Consider the following 16,922-nt stretch of genomic DNA (forward strand, 5'->3'; position numbering starts at 1 on the left):
AAAAATGAACTTTTCACAAAAAAACTAAATTTCACAGTTTTTTGATCCTGACACTTAATGACCAGCTAACATTAATTGACTAATCATATCAGCAGCACATGTGAAAGTGTGAATGAGTACTTGTCAGGTGAAATCACTAATTAGATTGTAAGAGCAGACTGATCGCTATAAAAGGAGGGAAGAAGCGCTTCCAATCACTGTGTTCTTGTTAGCAATGGTTACCCCAAAGAAACACGTGCAGCCATCATTGCTTTGCATCAAAATGGCCTCACATGCAAGGAAATTGCTACAAAGAAGATATATGTATATAAATATATGTTATAAAATATACAAGACTGTAATGGCCAGAGAAAGCAATATAGATGTTGTGAGAAAAACAAATAAAACTTGCAGTGCTACTGCTATGTTTCTCTCCTCCACCATATTTATAGTTAATGGCTCACCCAACTCGGAAACTTGGATATCAAAATTATCTCTGAGTTTCCCAGTTGTAAATATGACTAGTGATGGTGTTCATGTCCAATTTCTGACTAGGAAACTCATATTTATGATAACGCCAATAGCATGTGAAGGCAGCATTAATAGCTCAAGTACCAATACCAGTTAACAACAAGAACGATAACTATAAAGTTTTAATAAAAAAAAATACTGAAATCCACACCAAAACCATAACGTTAACAACATAAAGGTCTCTTTGAAATCACTTCTAGAACATTTTTTCCAGCTTACGATTTACGAATGATAAAAAACATTGCCAATCAAAATCCATCCAATTTTAAAGTGTGCAACTAAGCATTTAAAGTCGTAGATGACATAACTACAGTAAGTGCTTATAATTAACAGAATGCTAATATATTTATCGTGATGGTTATCATTCTTGGTGTGCCTTTGGAGTCCAAGTCGCAGTTTTGTATTTATTAGTTTTATAATACAAACAATACGGGATAGAAATCAGCACAAAAATCATAGTAGAACATATGCAGTATAGTGATTTGTTCTCGGTCGTCTATTTTGTCTAGCGTGCTGGCTTAGTGCCTCATCATGGCCACCACAGTGCTGCCTTCAGCTCCCCTGATACATTATTTACATGTTCCCCTCACAGCTCGTCTCAGAGAATCAGGGCATGAGGAAACAGGAGCTTAGCTTGGGCCTCCGTTCCCTCGGCTGGGATAAAAATACAGAGCGGCTGGGGTTTGCCTCTCCTGAGGGCAAGGATTTGTTACAAGTCAATGCAGCACCTACAGTATGCAAAACAACAATCCCGTCTCGGGATTTCAGAAGCGGATCGCGCTGAGAAAACCAGTGTTTATTTAACCTGTTGTTTACCTCTTCTGCTTCGAAACGTCACAACAGAAAGGAAGGGAAAAGAAAAGAAGGTTTTCTCTGGGAGTTCCTGCCAAGATCTCAACTGACAAGCGCTGACAGAGAACAGAGCTCAAGTTTTATATAATCTCCTTCACTTCGAGAAGGAAAAAAAACTTCTACGCCTTTAATGTTTTCGCTCAAGGCATCCTCCCTGTTCGGAGCAGTCATTTAACACTTGTATGATGTTCCGGGTCAATTTGACCCATTTTGATTTTCGAGCTGTCGAAATACCAGTTAATCTGTGATTTCATTCTTGATATTTTGTGACTTTTTTTTTTTTATTTAGGGCCATGAACATGCATGCAAAGTGATGTGTTTTGTAGTGCACATTATTTTATTTTGTTTTTGTTTTTATTTTGTTGGTTTGAACCAATTTGATTTTTTTTTTTTAAGTGTAATGTAAAAGACCCAAATTAAATATATTTCTTGGGTATATGTTGTTATTTTGGTGTTTTGCTACCCTGCAAAGAGGAAAAAAAAAGAGCTTTTTCTAATTTTCAGTGCTAAAAAAGACTAAAAGTGAGCTATAATTTCGATTTTCAGTGTATATGAAATACTATTTAACTTATCTTTTTCTTCCCAAATTTTTTTAACTTTTTTGTCATGTAGGGCCATGAACATGTCTAAATAAGTTGTGTTCCAAATTTGAAGTTGATATAAAAAAAAATTGAGGTTCCTATGCAATTTTGTTTAGGCATTATACCAAAACTAGCCACAAACTCCACTGATTTTTTTTAATGCAATTTTTCTGTCACAAATGTATAACTTTTTCTCTCAATATTACTTCTACCACAAAATAACCACCAAATATGGAATCTTGAGACTCAGACCTTTCCAACGATATGTATTTTGTCAAGATTATAAAAAGTTTTGATTCTAAAATGTAAAATGACCCCCCCCCCCCACACACCCCACTAAGGGGGAGGAGCCTGCTAAAAGATTTTAAAGTACCATTTCCATGTTAACACAATTTCCCGATTTCAAAAGGGTTTTCACAGGATGATATATAATTTATGATGATTACTAAAACATGTGATAGGGAAAAATGAAATGAAAAAAATTGTGACAAAGGTCAGAACTCCTGTTATGATGTAGTATATGTTTTGAGGTGCACTCTTGTCATAAATTAATCTATTATTGTTCCTACATAATTTGTAACAAAGAACAGTGGTAAACTATCTATTTAGGTGTTTTATTAATTTTTTATTGTTTATATAGTTTGTCATTATTAGATTAGGATTTAACTGTAGTAGTATAGAATATAGTAATATAGAAGTAAACTTCTACCAACGGGAGGGTAACCGTTAAGGGGTTAAAAAAAAATGTGGTTTAAACATTTTTAAAAATCATAGATTTTGATATTTATTGTTTACACTGTGTGACAAATACTGATACATTTCATCTGTTCATACCTGATTCCTTCTTGTTTTTAATAATGTGATATTTTGGGAATTGCATTGAAGGCAATTAGGGTCAATTTGACCCGCTCCATCAAAATCGTACCCAGAAATCGAACAGAATACAAGGGTTAATCTGCCGTGCTGCACTTTCAGACAAAGCTATGTAATGATCTGTCGGGGTGGATGAGTGTCAACAATGTAAAAAAATGCAAAGCCCCTACGGCCCGATTTAAAGCGGTGAATGGCATTCCTGCAACACATATGCAGGCAGGACACATCACCGATGTGATACTCTTTCAACCAATCAGCATGTCATGAAGGTTTCCGAAACGTGACTCTGCATTTACCCTGACCTTCAAACCATGTGGCACCTAGTTGAGCTGAACCAAGCAGCGCTCTTTAAACTGAAGTATATGCTTGTTGCATGGATCAGGGGTTAAAAAAAATGGTCTAAAAAAAAAAAAATAAATAAGTAAAATAGGGCTAAATTAATAAACTGGTTAAAATGAATAAATAAAGTGGATTACAATAGTGTCAAATCAACCAAATTTCAGAAATTTCCCCAGCTTAAATTTTTTGATTTAGCTAATATTGTTTTCTGAGGAAAGATAAACATTTGTAGTGATGATAGTCCAAATATTAAATGGCATGGATGAATATTTACTAAGTAATCCACTATTTTGCAGAGGTGGGTCAAAATGGCAAACAAAAAATTACAGGGGGTTAAAAATGACTTCAGAAAGATGGCAGCATCACAATGTTATTTTTACCCAGAGATCTGTAAGTGAAACCTGTTGAATTTAGCAATCTTTGTTGCATTATGTGCCAGTGGTGACTATTCAAAAAAATGGGGAAAGAGCACTTTTCAAGTTTTTCCTCCAAAGTTTGCATGCCTGTAACTCAAGAAGTATAAATGATATCTTAATGCCCTTTTAAATATTGGGTCTTAACAAACTTCTCTTTTCCCATTGGCAATTTCAGTATGGCTTCAGGAGTAAATTGTACACATTTTCAGTCGTCAAAAACCAAATGTGGGTCATTTTGCAAAAATATGATACTTCTTTTCTTTTATAGAGGAATGTCTGAAGAACACATAATGTTGAAACTAGAAATGTATCTTGTTTCCTTCTGTCCAAACAAGTGCATTGAACATGCCAAATTTGAGCTGGGGACCTCTGGTTGAGTTGACATGGAATGACCAAATAAATAAAATATTTAAATAAATGTAAAAATATTAATTAAAAAGTTTTAAATAATACATATCAGTACTAATAGAAAAATAGTGCAGCGTAACAGAAACTCAATATTCCTTAAATAATATTTTACACATTTATAATAGCCTATGAATTTTTCACAGTATAAAATTATGAAAATATATAGCTGTAAACTATATTTGAATTTTGACATTTACGCTTTTGTTTGGATAAAAGTGTCTGCTAAATACATGTAAACATTTATGCACTAATCTAAAGTGACTTATACTGAATTCAAGGTAAACATTTTAGCACTTCATGCATTGTTTGGGAATCAAACCCATGACCTTAGCGTTGCAAGCACCATACTCTTCTGTCTGAGATTTTTAAAAACAACATTTCTCCCAAAAACAATTATTTTGTCATCATTTCAAATCAAATACGGTGCTTTTTGGTGCACCACATCAAGACATCAATACAATCACCAAAAGATGTTGGTTTTGCAATATAAACCTGATGCAATGTTTGATTTGGAGAAGATCTTCAATGAACAATGAATGGACCGAATTTTACTCTGTCTGTCACATTAATGCGGTGTTCCTCTTTTGTACATCACTTAAGATAAAAGTGCCTGCTAAAAGATTGAAAGCAAAATTCATAAATGAAAATGAAGCTACAAAGAGGGTATATAAACAAATAATGACAAACTTCAATTTTAGGTTAACAGTTCCAATAAATGTTTTAAAGAAGAATGCATCTACTTTACAGAATTCTGCATATTTTCCCTAAAAGTCAGCACAGAAATGGGAAAAGGGCCAGATTTTGTCTAAATCCCTACAATGAGCTGCCATGCTGGATCAGATGGCACAGCTGTTAGCACTCCAAGCACGTACACCTCTCTTTATTTTTAGGACGTGCCAAGGATTTTTCACCCTCCCCACTGTATTTTTTGCAACGCATGACACAGGGCTTAAGACTGCTTTGGTAATTAAAATCCCCCCGCTGCTGGCCCTGCAACACGCCACCATTATTATTAGCACGACTGTGACTCGGTTTACATTTCCTCAGCGCCTGCTGGCATGACAGCGCTCCACTTTCTCCTCGCTTGCACCATGATCCATTTCAGGCTGCACTCTCTCTCTCTCTCTCTCTTCCACTGGCACGTACACACAGTTGGCAGCACATAGCAATGTATTTCTGATTGTCTGTGGTAATCTGGTGGCCTGTTTTGAAATGCATGCATTGTGATCAAGGCACATGCATACGAGTATAAGCAATATTTGCACAATGCATGCATGCAAAATGTCAAAAACATTTGTCCAGTTATTCACATGCAGAGAATTAAACTCTTCAATTATTTAACACGTTACTGCAATGCAAACACACAAAGCACATTTAATAGTGGAGTTGCCTCACATAAACTAATAAAGTAATGACAGGGTCATTTGTCAGAGATCTCCTTTAATCATGTCAGCCTACAGGTTCTGGTGGTAAACTAGTCAACACCATGAGGACTAGAGAGCCAGGGAGGTTATTCAAGAGGCTGGAGCAACAGTGCCCCCTGTTGAAACTATGACAGACTCACATTCACACCAGGTTTACAGGATTATATTCTGTACAACACAAGCTGTTTGTTCTTTCGGTCTAATGTCATACACTCACACCCCAAACTGTCTTATCCAGTTAAAGTATGGTAAAGTTAGGTTTACCACAAGCATTTTACTCATAAATGGAAAAACCCCATAATAAAACCCTATATATATATTAGCAAATTCGTCTTACAGGTTCTGACGTAATAGTACATGCACCACTCTCTTACCAAAAGCAAACACTTGGCTACTGCATTTTGCATTATGTTCCAGCACCAGTAGTTTTGAAGAAGAACAAAGTTTTCTATATTGGCCACAGTATCATTCACACACAACACCACAAATCAGCTTCACTTCCTCTTATTGACTTGCTGAGGTCAGGAAGACATGCTTATTAAAACTTAATTAAACCATTCAAATGGAATCCAGAAAACATTGGGGGGGACATCTAGAAAGATATGGGGAAAATAAAATGGAAATTAAGAAAAAATTAAATATTTCATAGTGCCCCAAAATAGAATTTTTGTAATTAAACTCTTACTGAAATGTTAAATTGTAAGTTTCTTGATTTTAAAAAGAGTACAGAAGAAAAAAGTTGAATTGGGTTTAAAAAAAAAAATTAGAAATTGGGAAAAGTAAAATAAAATTACACTTTAAAACATATTCAACTTTTTACTTAATTTCACAATATTATTGTTTTACTCTATTTTTGATCAAATAAATGCATGTGTATATATATTTACATAATTAATGCTCGTTATACTGCCTTTAATTCATGCTATTTTTTAATTTATATAAATGAGGATAAATAATTTTTTCATTTCAGGATCTCTATCCCTTTAAAGCCCAAATCAAATCTCAGCAGCTTCGCTCTTAACACACTTTTCCCGTCTTATAAAAGTAAGGGAGGGAGCAGCTTTGGTATGAGTGCATGAGTTCATGGAAAACACACGGTCTGTCATTATGTTTTTATTCGACGGTTCTTGGCTCCAGTTGCGTTTTCATATTTTATTTTCTCTTTTACAGAAGTATTTTCCAGTTCCTGTCTCTTGGCAGCGCCGAGCGCCAGACTACACCTTCCAAACACAGTAAAAAAAAGAAAGAAAGGAAGAAAGAAACCAGCTGCAGACTTGGATAAAAATAATTAGGCCTGTATTTGTCTTCCAGAGCGACCAAACCCTTTCCTGTGCTGCGGTCATTAGAAGCTCTCTGCAGTGTGAATGAAGCTTTAAGCAGCTGAACATATTCCTCCAAAACAAAACTAATTAAGGCTTGAGTAAAAGCGGATAAAATACATCACAACTCCTATTTTCTCAGGCCAAACAGACCCTCCCAAACTCCTCTGGAGCCTCTGGAGCTGGACTGAGCCTAAAGTCTGGCGCACATTACACTTTAAACTATATTAAAGAGCATCAGACTGACATTAATAACCATGCTGTAATGAATATCACCCCATGACATCATCACAGTGTTTACGTCATTGTAAACTGATGAATCCGTCAATCTGAAATTAGATTCAGGTCGAAAATCCCATTCATTTTCTCCATTGAGCAACTTATAAACCTTCAGTGACAGACTGAGGTGAGCTGAGGTTGCTAATCAATTAAATATGTATTATTTTAACTATTTTTAATGAAATCATGCTCTCACGCAGTTGAAAATACATCGCTGCTCAAAGAGGACACTGACAACTTGTCGAGAGGAAAGACAGATCATTTCAAGCAGCACATGGACTGATGGTCTTTTTATATTTACTACTATTTATAACACAGAATAAACATGAATGAACATCTGAAGGCATGTTGTTTCAGCCATGGAAAGATGTCAATAAACAGTAGTTTAACGTCGGTGGACTTTAACTTGAACTCTATACACACCTGTGTGTGTCTGGGAGCAGATTTAGTATTATGATTGGTCAGACTGCCTGTCAATCAAACTCCAGGCGAAGGGTGATTTATTTTTTTTTAATCCCTGTGGGAAAATGAATGGGAAAAGACTCCAACTCACTCTTCATTTGTCAACATCCAGTAAAACTCTGGTTTTATAAACTTTCCAACATTGTACACACACAATGTACACAGTGCAAATGACAAAACCAGCAGCAAAAAATACACAGCAACATGAAGCAAATAAAGATATTAATAAGACAAGAGTTCACCACGGTTATACCACACTACAACCCAACAAGGCAAAACTCAAAAACACAAAAGTACCCAAGGATGGAACTAGGAAATGGCTTCAATATAACTTCAATATAATAATTTTTAGAAGATTATGTAAATCGGTTCAGCAATATGCAAAACAGGGAGGACCTGTGATCTCTAATTTCTATAAAATCTGGAGTTTTTGTGTTTTGCCTTAAAACAAAAGCATAGGGAAAACTCTCAAATTGATTATTTTTTTATTTTTTTTTTAAACACATTTCATAGGAAAACTGAAATATGCAGCTCTAACACTTTCAAAAGATCTGATGCCACTAACCTGATATACTTCGGCAAATCCCTCATCATAAGCGCTAATTGTATCATTGCGTGTGGTTTAAACACGTGCGGCTCAGTTGTTTCCGGTTATCAGCGTGCTACGGTGTTTGTTTTTACGTTCCACTCACTGCGCTGACTTTCGTAAACATGCGCTACAGACGCGTCTGTGTTGCCAAGTCTTCGGTTTTCCCGCGGAAGTTAAAAGGATAGTTTGGACAACTTTTGACTAGCAGTCGGGCTGGTTTTGTTTCGAAGACCTGGCAACCCTGCCTTCGACCGAAATGTCATTTATTACATACAGCAAAATTGTCAACCAAGTAACAATAATTGTGTATTGAATAATACATTCATTAGATATAAATTGAGTTTGTTTTTTTTGACGCTGATCTGGATTGACGCTGATGTGAGTTTGTTTTGTTTGAGATAGTTTTTATTTGATGAAAACTATTTAAAAATTGTACAAAAGCATGTAACAAAATTCCCAATACTTAAAATAATATATTAGGTGAAAAACTTAACCTTAAAAATACAAACTGAAAAATACACATAGCAAAATTACTAAAACTTAAAATATAAAAACAATTTATAACTCAAAATATTAATATATACTATAATATTAATATACTAAAATAACACAGTAACCCAAGCATAAGTTGTGAATGTGATTGAACCTTAAACATGACACAATCATGAGCATCCTTTAAAATCTGAGCGCAGAGCAGAAGGTAGATTTATTTCTGCAGTGAACATTGCAATTATTAATCATTTACACAATAATTGATTGCATTTTAAAGTTAAAATGTCAGTTTTCAGCTTTGCAGGTTTGTGTTTGATTGTTTTATTATCAATTTACTGTTGTGTTTTTTTTTATGAATTTAAAATGTTAAATTTTTCGTTAAATTTTTTGTTATATAAATTTAAGTTGAAAACTTAAATTATAAAAGTTGCCTTCACAAAACTAACTTAAAATAAGTTTGATTTGAAGTACTAAAATTGCTTGGACTGAAATAAAATCTAAACATTTAAAATAAGACAAAAATAAAATGAAAGCAAAAATAAATGTATTTTTAACTTTAATGAAAACCATTAAAAACCTGCACCTTTTAAAGTTTTAACTTCAATCAGAATGAAAAAGGGAATCGTTTTGTTAAGAGAAATAAAGCCACAATAAAAGAAAATAAAAATATAAGATGGAATTTTGAAATGAAAATTAGAAATATTTCCCGTTTTATAAAATGTTTTTATATTTGTGCCTCTTAGTAAAACAACAATCAAATAATCATTCTGTATTTCATTTGGTTTATTCATAACGCACATCTGAGCTAATTAGTAGTCTATCTGAATACTTATGAAAACTTCAACCATATGCACATAACATTTAATGTAGTGATTGTTGTTATATTTTGTAGGATGCCATTATAAACATATTTTGAAAAAGTTCTGAATTCCTGTGTTGACCAATAGCTTTAACGGTCTTTGCTCATTAAACCAAGACAGATGAGTTTTAATGTAAAATACCCTTCAATTCTCTCTTCAGTTCAGACGACTGTAAATCTCAAGTGAAGTTTGTAGTTTATAATAATCTGTGTGTCTGCACTGCCTCCAAGAGGAGGAAAAAGAGCAAGTACAGCAGCAGGAGCACATGTAGAAATGTGAGCCAGAAGACATTCTTGATTAAAGTATTTAATGAATAATTAAAAAAAAAACAAAAAAACATTATTTAAAGTTCAGTGCATACAAATTACAAATGTGCCCAAAACACTTTCACACTCAAAACGATTGATACACAAAAACATCTGATTACATTGCAGATAGATCAGCCGTCCTAATATATGATTAACCCCTAAACGTGAAATATCCAAAAACGACTGTCTGTAACATGATGACCTTATAATCAGTAATATATTCAACTCATACTTGGATGCTTTCGTTTGTATTCAAAGATCTGTTATTGTTATTAGAAATCATGTTTGGAATGAAAAACAGCAGCTCTTTATATGAACTATGATACTGCAAACTATGAACAGAGAGAGAGTGCAGCGATCAGGAGGACCGTGAATCAAAGAGCTTCACTCCACGTCATCTTCCTCCAGACTCTGAGAGCTTACTATCCGCTGTGAACGGGAGAAATGATCAGTAGTACAACTAAAACAAACATGTGCAGAAAATGTACCCATCCTCGGGCTATACGTGAACGGGAGAAATGATCAGTAGTACACCAGAAAATGTAGCATTGCATCAGTGTCGATAGCAATGAATGCTCTGCAGTGAAATGTAGCACTGCATCAAACAGTGTCTCATCAATGGATCCACACCACTCTGCCGTGACATGGAGAAGAAAAACTGTGCACGTCCTAACAACATGAGAGTCCATGTTTTACCAACCAGATAATTTTTGTTTTGTTTCTTGCAAACACATCTTTTGTCTTCTCCAGTGCTGACTGGATTGTTATCGAGTGTGCGAGAGTGTGTGTGTGTGTGTGAGAGTGTGTGTGTGTGTGTGTGTGTGTGTGACATACATTGCTGAGACACTGATGCAGTGCTACATTTCTACAAATCTGATGAAGAAACAAACCCATCCTGATCTCGGATGACCTGAGAGTGCAATTTTTCATGTCTAGGTGAAGTGACAGGTATGTCAATGTCCAAGAGGTGAAATAGCTAATAGTCACTGTGAAGACTTGTAGCTTTGGAAAGTTCTTGGTTTTCTCTTGCATTCCTTCTTGTCCCAGAAGCTACAGCAGCAGCTCACGGGGGTTTTAAGGACTGCGGTGATGGGTGTGGTGTGTATGTGGAGCTCACCTGACTGATCGTGGGCAGTTTGGTGAGCAGCATCTGGAAGACGGGTGCAGGCAGAGTCTGCTGGAGCACCTGCAGGAGCTGCTGTGGTTGGCCGCAGACGGCGATGGCGTTGGTCAGGTGATCAACACCCTTCTCGTAGTCTCCTGAGGAACACATTTGGGTGTGTATCACTTCATGGCAGTCAGAGTAGATCTAGAGACCTCGTGAAAAAGATACAGAGACAAACATCTCACCCTGCGCCAGCAGCTCCTCGCCGAGCTGGATCTCATCCAGGAAGAACTTCTGCACGGCTGCCGCATCTTTAAGATCTGGCAGCTGAAAGATAAAGAACCAAACTTCATCACTTCATAAAGCTCTAGAGACGCTTTTAAAACTGAGGTCAAAGGACCACAGTGGTGTGCAAAAAGTTTACAGGAAAACATAAATAAAAATTAGATCTGAATCATAATAAATAAATAAATAAAAAGATCTGACTAACTAAATAACTTGATTTTTTAAAAAAATATTAAAATTAAATAAAATATTTAAATAAATGAAAAAATTAAAATAAAGATAAAAATAAAATAAAAAGAGCCAACCAACTAAATTTGTTTAAAATAAATAAAAAAGATAAAAATGAGAAGATGAATACAATAAAACGGATTAGACAAAATAAATAATGAACAATAAAGTCTAACTAAATAATTATTAAAATAGAAATAAATTGATTAAAAATAAAAATGATTAAAATAAACAAAATAAATAAATAAAAATAAGATCTAACTAACTAAATTGCTTAATATGTATAAATAACAAGTAAAATAAAATAAGTGCTTTAAAAAACATAACAGTAAAGTACTATAGTGATAGAAAAATAATAATGTATAATAATGTAACGTAACATAATCTTAGGTCTTTATACATGATGAAAACATACAGCTGTCTTTTCAACTGTAAAAATAAACTTTAAAATATATATATTTAGCATGAGGTTGATCATATTTGGGAGTCTGTGGCATTTAATGCTTTAAAATGAAATTCCTGCTCCAGAGGAATATCTACTGAATTAATGACGAGATTGATAAACCTGTAAAGTGATCAGATGTTTGACCTACTTCAGCGAGTCCAGATTTATTCTGAGCAGCTCTCTGCTTCTTCCTCCCTAAAAGAGAGAGAGAGAGAACGAAACAGCACATCAAACTACAGATATATACATTTATTTATTTTCTATTAACATATTTAATGCACATATGATCATGAAAGCATGATCACCTTATGACTCACAATTGAACCGTTCAAACGAGTCATTCAAACGAACCGATTCAATGAAGCGTTCATCAGGGGTCAAAATACAGTCTATTATCTGAAGGTGACTGACCTGCTAGTTACTATCAACACAGCGTGCTACATTTACTTTATAATTAAGTTACGTAATTCCGTTACAGGTAACTAGTAACTCCCCAACACTAGTGTGTAATCTAAACACCCGCGCGCTAGTAATCTTTAGCTAGTCTCGCGGATCTCAGGACTCACTCACGTTCACGCAGTCTAGTTTTGAAGTTCGGATCGCTGCGTCGTTTTCTGTCGAAATAGACACAGTACCCGATGAAGATCGCGCCGCAGACCCCCGCGGCGATCGCGCTCGGTTTGCCGCCCATCATCGCGGCGCCGTTACCGGAGATCTTCTGCGGCTTCTGCAGGGCACGTGCTCACACAGCGGCGAAAGGACCCCTCTGATGATGACGCAAGCTCCGTGGGAGTGTTCGCTGCAGACGCCTGAAAGATTCAAAACATCTTCACGGAATACTGTTTTCTAAACAGGGTGAAAATGCTTTTATTTTTTATAGTTGCTTTCAAATATTCCCTGCCCTTTTGTTCTGATTTATTTTGTATGCATAACTGTATAATATTAAATATTTGCATTGAACAAAAGTCTTTCTTCAGGTTTATAGAAATCAAATTTATGGAACTCGTTTTACTAAAATTAACAAACTGCATATAAGCATTGTTTTTTTTTTTTTGTCAGTAAACACTAATAATAACATTAGTACAATATTTAACATAGTGTTATGAAAAAATTCTATATTAATTTTTCAATTGAACGTCCATTAATTTCCATGAACTTTCCAGTGTTCATGGCTGTTTTGTTTTACAGTGATTACTGGATATATTTCTATTTGTATAACATGTATCAATCTTCTGTATTAACAGATACAATTGATTATGCTTATTATTGTACAAATGTTTTTATAATATTGTTAATAATAACTCATCCTGGCCTGATTTTTTATTCTACACAAGCTCTCCCAACAAGCATATAACCCATGAACTACTAAAGCGCAGATCAAAATAAGAGAAAAATAAAAAATAAAAATATACTACAATTAATGGCATCCAAATTAAAAGTTTGTTTTCATAATGTATGCGTGTGTGTACTGTGTATATTTATTTACATGTATATAGGCTATTCATATTTATGATTTATACTTTACATGAATATTATAAATAGGAATATTAAATAAACAATATTAGACAAATAATATTATATAAATGTATATGTGTGTCTGTGTAATTTTATAAATAAAACAAAAATTATAATAAAAAATATATAAAATTATAAAGTACACACACATATATTATGTAAACAAAAACTTATTTGGGAAGCGATTGTTTGACAGCACTATTAAGTTTATATGGAAAATTAAGATTTGAGAATACACACACACACACATATGTAGATATATATATATATATACAGTAGTCAACATTTAATAAAGTTGTTAATAGATGGTTAAAGATGTCCTTCAAGAACAATTTTGGTTTCAGGTTTATAGGACAACTTTGATTAAAGGTTTTGATCCACTTCAAATGTTGACTACTGTGTGTGTGTGTATCAAAAAGTTAAGTGTGTGTGTGTGTGTGTTTGTCTGAGTGTGTATGTATGTATATATATATATATATATATATAATAATATATATATATATATATATATATGGGCTGTCAGTCGATTAAAATATTTAATCTAATTAATAGTGTCCTGCGATTAATTAGAAACTAAATTTGGCTGTGAAAATACCCCCAAAAGATCATTTAAACCTATTATTGTGTTAAATGTTTAGGCTACAATGACCTAACATTAAAAAAAGATAATTCGAGAAACATCCCTGTATCTTTTGTTCATGCAATGAAAGTCACTAGCGACCAAAACAGCTTAGTTATTAAAATACCTTTTATGTTGTGAAAAAGTCAGTCAGTCATACAGTAACTTTATCAAGAATGTATTTATTTATTTTTGGTGAACTATCCCTTTAAGATTTTTTTTTTTTTTTTTAATAAATGAAATGATTCTCCGATGAAGAAACTAAAACTACCAGCAGGTGGCGGTAGATGTCTTTAGGAGTCGATTCGTTCGAACGGCTGATTCATTCAGGAATGAAGTAATCGGCTCTCTGTATGAACGGGCTTTGAATCATTGATTCACGCGATTCGTTCAAAACGCGGATTCATTCAGAAACTAAACACGCTGTGTTGCTCACAGACACACAACAATTCAGCTGTGGCTTTATAGGTTATAATCTCGTTGGCAAAAGTTTTGCACAATATTAACTTATTTACTGAACTGTTGTATAAAATCACATTTGAACTCGTGATATTCGGGACAAAAACAGTTGTTGCCTTGCATCATTTATCAACAGTCAACTGTATGAAGCGTAAGATGACGTACAGGTCTGGGGGCGGGGCCAGTGCGTTAAAATATTTATTTTTTTCATAACTAATTAAGTTAAAGTGTTAAAGTGACAGCCCTAATATATATAACGTTATATGTCACATACAGTAAATGAAGTTAAAAATAAACTAATTTCTGTTCCAAACTTACAGGTTTTTGTTTATATTATTTCGTTTTGCATTGTTGGTTATATAAACCTTTGTGCCATATGGTCAGAGTCTCAAGTTGTGCTGTTCTTCAGAAGATGTTTTAGATCAAAACAGCAGCAGATCTAGTATCGTGAAACACATTTCTCATCACTCCTCTCTGATAGGAAACAAAGTGGACATTCGAGGTCACAAACTATGGCATTTAATTCAAAGGCTTTTCTGCTTACATTTGTACAATAAATTACACACGGTCCATCTTCTGATGAGCTTAATAAATATGATAGAACTTCCCGTTAAGCTTTGACACTCTCTCTCTCTCTCTCTCTCTCTCTCTCTCTCTCTCTCTCGCTCGCTCGCTCGCTCGTCTTTACAAACACCTCTGAACATTTTTGTAAAGATCCATAAAACTTTACAGTTCATGTACAGACTGGAAAATACCACATTATAAGAAAAAGAAAACCTTGTACAAGCACAGTTTAACAGAAACACACAAAGACGGGAACCAAAAAGTATGAAAAACTGAATCAAAACTAACTTCTATGCGAGAACCAAACACAAAAGAGCGGAGAGGAAAATGAACATGCTTCTACTTTCCGGATGTACACAGATGCTACGGTTAAAACAGTAAAACTGTACAGAAAGGTACATGGTATTAACAGTGCAAGATATTAAATAGCTCGACTCAAAACACACTTCTCAATATACAAATGTGTAACAAAGGCATACAGTTACGTACAAGTGCCAACCGCTACAGACCTTCAGGTTATGATACAAGAGGGAGTCTATACAAAGGAAACTCTGGAGATCTTCAGGACATACGACGCTGTTTGACCATCGTGACCCTTTCCCCGGTCAGATGGAGCAGGTTTAGAGATGACAGCGCTGACGCTTTCAAAGTAAAGAGAGCCACATCAGATGTTCCTTGCTTCTCGGAGCTTCTCCTGGTTTTACTGTTAAAGCAGTAGTTCACCCCAAATGAACATCGACTCGTCCTCATGTCTTCACTCAAACCACGCTGTTGTTTCTTCTTGGAGTGGCTGTTGTGCTATATTAGAGGTCTTGTAGATACGTAAAAAATAAGGTAATAGCGACGTTTTATCTCGCAATTCTGTCATTTTCTCGCATCTTCATTTTTACTTTTTTTTTTTTTTTTCTTTTTTTTTTTTCTTGCAATTGCAAGTTTACATCTACGCGATTCTGCCATATTTTTTTTTCTTTCAGAATTCTGAATTTTGTGACACAGTTTTGACTTTTTCTTCCTCGGGAGTTCAGCATAAGTTTGACTTTACATGGAATTCTCGGACAATTTTGAGCTCGTCACAATCCCGTTGTTTTTATTTAAATCGGAATTCTAAGTTTAAATGTTGCAATTCTGATGCATTTTTCTCAGAATTCTGCATTTACATCTCACATTTTTTAAGAATTCAGATTCACAATTTTACTTTTTTTTTTCCTGAGAATTGAGTTTGCATCTTGCATCTTAAAATTATGTTTTTATATTTGAGTTTTCTTTCTTTTTTATTCTGTATTTTTTCTGAGTTGCAATTATGCCATTCTTGTTTAAATTCTTTATTTAAATTTGTCATCTCGCACTTCTGAGCTTTTTCTCAAAATTCAAAGTTGCATGTCAATTTTTTTAATTTTTCTCAGAATTCTGAGTTTAATTCTTGTAATTCTGATGTTTTCTTCTCGAATTCTAAATTTACATGTTGCAATTTTGACTATTCTCAGAATTATTAGTTAACATCTCACAATTCTGCCATTTCTTTTCTTGGGCTTTCTCTCTGCAATTCTAAATTTCAGCTCACAATTCTGCCATTTCTTTTCTTGGAATTTCAGTTTAAATCTGCAATTCTAAATTTGCATCTCACAATTCTGTAATTTTTTTTTTGCGAGATTAGGAGTTAGCTCTTATTTTTTTATACTGTGGTGGAAACAAGCTTCCTCTGATAGATTTGTGTGAGAAACAGACTGAAATTATGTTGTTTTCAGAGACTGACAGATGTTGGAGGAAAAACAAACATCTGCTTTTGTGTTTCACGGGAAAATATCATCAAATGGTTTTGGAAGAACATGAAAGCATTTTCATTTTTAGGTGAACTCTTGCTTTAACCCACAGTCCGTCTGTCACTGCAAGCACAAGCCACCAAACCAGCGGACCGTTTCTTACAGAGGCCTACACTTACGGCAGTGGAAAAAAGAGGTGGGAAATGGAAATAAGGAAGACATAAACACAC

At 34.4% G+C, this 16,922-nt stretch overlaps 1 protein-coding gene, 1 long non-coding RNA gene and 1 other non-coding gene across 3 annotated transcripts; 1 reads left to right on the top strand and 2 right to left on the bottom strand.

Annotated features, from left to right (window-relative positions):
• The first annotated feature begins 2,002 nt into the window (after nucleotides 1-2,002).
• LOC122139483 lies at nucleotides 2,003-16,094 on the top strand. The gene is made up of 3 exons (XR_006156341.1): nucleotides 2,003-2,015; nucleotides 11,818-11,820; nucleotides 15,958-16,094. It is a non-coding gene; the product is annotated as an uncharacterized LOC122139483 (long non-coding RNA).
• On the bottom strand, nucleotides 9,698-12,561 carry LOC109065493 (mitochondrial import receptor subunit TOM20 homolog). The gene is made up of 5 exons (XM_019082460.2): nucleotides 12,346-12,561; nucleotides 11,924-11,970; nucleotides 11,063-11,144; nucleotides 10,830-10,972; nucleotides 9,698-10,141 (listed from the first exon to the last, which is right to left on the bottom strand). The coding sequence occupies exons 1-5, from the start codon at nucleotides 12,467-12,469 to the stop codon at nucleotides 10,097-10,099; spliced, it is 441 nt and encodes a 146-aa protein (XP_018938005.2). The 5' UTR covers nucleotides 12,470-12,561; the 3' UTR covers nucleotides 9,698-10,096.
• Nucleotides 10,667-10,799, bottom strand: LOC122139514. Its single transcript, XR_006156356.1, has one exon. It is a non-coding gene; the product is annotated as a small nucleolar RNA SNORA14 (small nucleolar RNA).
• Nucleotides 16,095-16,922: the final 828 nt, after the last annotated feature.

The sequence above is a fragment of the Cyprinus carpio genome, chromosome B13 (genome assembly GCF_018340385.1).
Source record: "Cyprinus carpio isolate SPL01 chromosome B13, ASM1834038v1, whole genome shotgun sequence".
Taxonomy (NCBI): domain Eukaryota; kingdom Metazoa; phylum Chordata; class Actinopteri; order Cypriniformes; family Cyprinidae; genus Cyprinus; species Cyprinus carpio.

What these genes read in the sequence shown, in the direction of transcription:
- LOC109065493 (XM_019082460.2), bottom strand. Translation starts at nt 12,469, where the DNA reads ATGATGGGCGGCAAACCGAGCGCGATCGCCGCGGGGGTCTGCGGCGCG. An exon ending in CAAAACTAGACTGCGTGAAC is followed by an intron (nt 11,971 to 12,345) that starts GTGAGTGAGTCC and finishes TCTCTCTTTTAG; the next exon opens with GGAGGAAGAAGCAGAGAGCT. An exon ending in ATAAATCTGGACTCGCTGAA is followed by an intron (nt 11,145 to 11,923) that starts GTAGGTCAAACA and finishes TTTATCTTTCAG; the next exon opens with CTGCCAGATCTTAAAGATGC.